The following is a 2,092-nucleotide window of genomic DNA, read 5'->3' on the forward strand; positions in this document are numbered from 1 at the left end:
TTAGTAAATCAGTCTGAAAACAAGATCAAAAAGACTTTTTGGCTGATATAAGGTTTTAAAACTTGGTTAAGTGGACAGTTTTTACAGTGCAGACTGAGCTCATCAAACCTGTGGACTAAATATATCAAATAATCAAAGGCTAGATTGCATAATGTGCATTTATACCACTTTATATATTAAAATTAGCTTCTTCTTCTCCTCCATACTGCCTGACCACACCTGTGCTCTATGTGTCTATCATAAATAAATTCTGCTTTTCATCTTATTTTTGTAGTTTTTCATCTTTTAATGTCCTTATTTTATTTTAAAATGTACATGTATTTAGTTAAAACGAGTGTTGTAAAGGAAAAGCTAAAGGAGAACCGTGACGATGTGAGTGAACGTCCCTGTGTTTAACAGAAACAAGAGGAAAGCGCCGCTCAGGCTGATTTTTGGGCCCTCTGGGCACCCTTAGTTTCTCTGTGGTAAACGTTACAGTACCTGCAGCTGCGTCAGCTACACTAACCTGGAGCAGATCTTCTTACAGCAGTAAGGCAAACTGGATTTCTTATTGCCCCGAACGCTTTCAGGTGTCCAAACGTCCCGAGTGTGTCCCTGTGGACTGCTGAGCAGAGTGGAGGGACGTGAGGACAGAGGAGGGGGTAAAAGTGCTGCACTATGTGAGGGAGGAGTCCTCCACTCTGAGTCCACCTGGGCACACCTCCTCCTGGGCTTTTCTTTTCTTTTTTTTTGCATCGTCACTTTAACGGGACACTCTGAGCCTCTGTGGGCTCGTTTGTGAACGATGAGGAGGAAAAGCTAAACTCTGCACTCGGGCTCTGACAGAAACAAAACAACAGATATGATGGAAATCAAACAGGAAGTGATGACTGAAGTGTCGTCAAGCCTTCAGGGACAGTGATGAGATGATAACAACACTTCTTCACACGGACCAGTGAGGCGGCTTCTGTGCACGTGGAGGTGATGTTAGTCATGTGGGTGAACGAGTGAGTGGATCAGGAACAGTACCAGAGACGGGTCCTGTGGTCCAGCTGCTGGATCCACTCAGTCTCTGCTTCCTGTGAGCATCACTTCACAAGCTCCGCCTCCTCCGTCTGGGTCTCTGCCCCACAGAAATCCTCTCCTGGTGCACCAACGGCGCTCCACGTCCCCGGAGAGCGGCGGTACCTCTCTACCCGTCCCAGAACCAGAACCAGAACTGTGACCGGGCCGCAGAGACAAGCAAAACTGGGAAAGAAAAGATGACAGCACGTCGGAGAGGAGGAGGAGGAGGAGTGGAGCGAGAGACAGTTTGTTGTCCAGGAACCAGCTGCCCGGTCCAAAGCTCCGCTCCGCTCCTGGATGATCCAGTTCCTGCGCTGACCCGCCTCAGACTTTATAATAAATGTTGGCCGGGCTCTGAGGAGGCATCTCCTGCACTATGTAGACGGGGTGTCCGTAGTCCCCGCTGACCTTCTCGTAGTGCGGACAGAACACGCTGTCAGCAGTCCTGAGCGGGATGATGATGTCGCTGGGCTCGGAGCCGTTGTTGTTGCCGCCGCCGCCGCTCCGTTTGGGCGTGGCCAGGGTGCTGAGCGACAGCGTGGCCGTGTGCTGCGGGGAGTGCTTGCGGTGCCGCCGCCGGTACTTCAGCAGCAGCAGGACAAGCATGATGATGATGATGATGAAGATGACGCTGCCCGAGGCGATGCCCACAAAGATGGCCACCTCGGAGCCGATGACGCTGGAGGACTTCCCGTCGGTCCCCGGGGCTTTGTTGTCGTCTTGGGAGATGGAGTCTGTTGAGACAAAAACATGGTTTAAAATGTGAGTCTGTTAAAAATCAAATGTAACAAACTGGTCCTCAGGTCCAACCAGGACCTGCTGAAGAGACGGACCAGTTCAGAAACATCCAGACTTTATTGTTCCAGCTCTGGAGGCAGGAAGGAGCAGATGTACGGGATCAAACTTGTGCCAACAGGAACTGAATCTGAATTCTTCAGATTAAATCTGAATGTGCAGAATCAGAAACTGAATGCATTGATTTGAAAATAAATTTCACTAAATTTAAAGTTTTGAATCTGAATTAATTTTCTTTGAAACTGTATTTTGG

The 2,092-nt window shown here is 48.9% G+C and overlaps 1 protein-coding gene across 1 annotated transcript in view; it reads right to left on the reverse strand.

Annotated features, from left to right (window-relative positions):
* Positions 1–102: 102 nt before the first annotated feature.
* LOC106533557 (ephrin-B2a) overlaps positions 103–2,092 on the reverse strand; it is a gene marked incomplete in the record, with an annotated part of 27,213 nt that continues 25,223 nt past the window's right edge. Inside the window, 1 exon segment of the mRNA XM_014029912.1 lies at positions 103–1,778. Coding sequence (XP_013885366.1) covers positions 1,369–1,778 — 410 coding nt within the window.

The sequence above is a fragment of the Austrofundulus limnaeus genome, unplaced genomic scaffold (genome assembly GCF_001266775.1).
Source record: "Austrofundulus limnaeus strain Quisiro unplaced genomic scaffold, Austrofundulus_limnaeus-1.0 Scaffold971, whole genome shotgun sequence".
Taxonomy (NCBI): domain Eukaryota; kingdom Metazoa; phylum Chordata; class Actinopteri; order Cyprinodontiformes; family Rivulidae; genus Austrofundulus; species Austrofundulus limnaeus.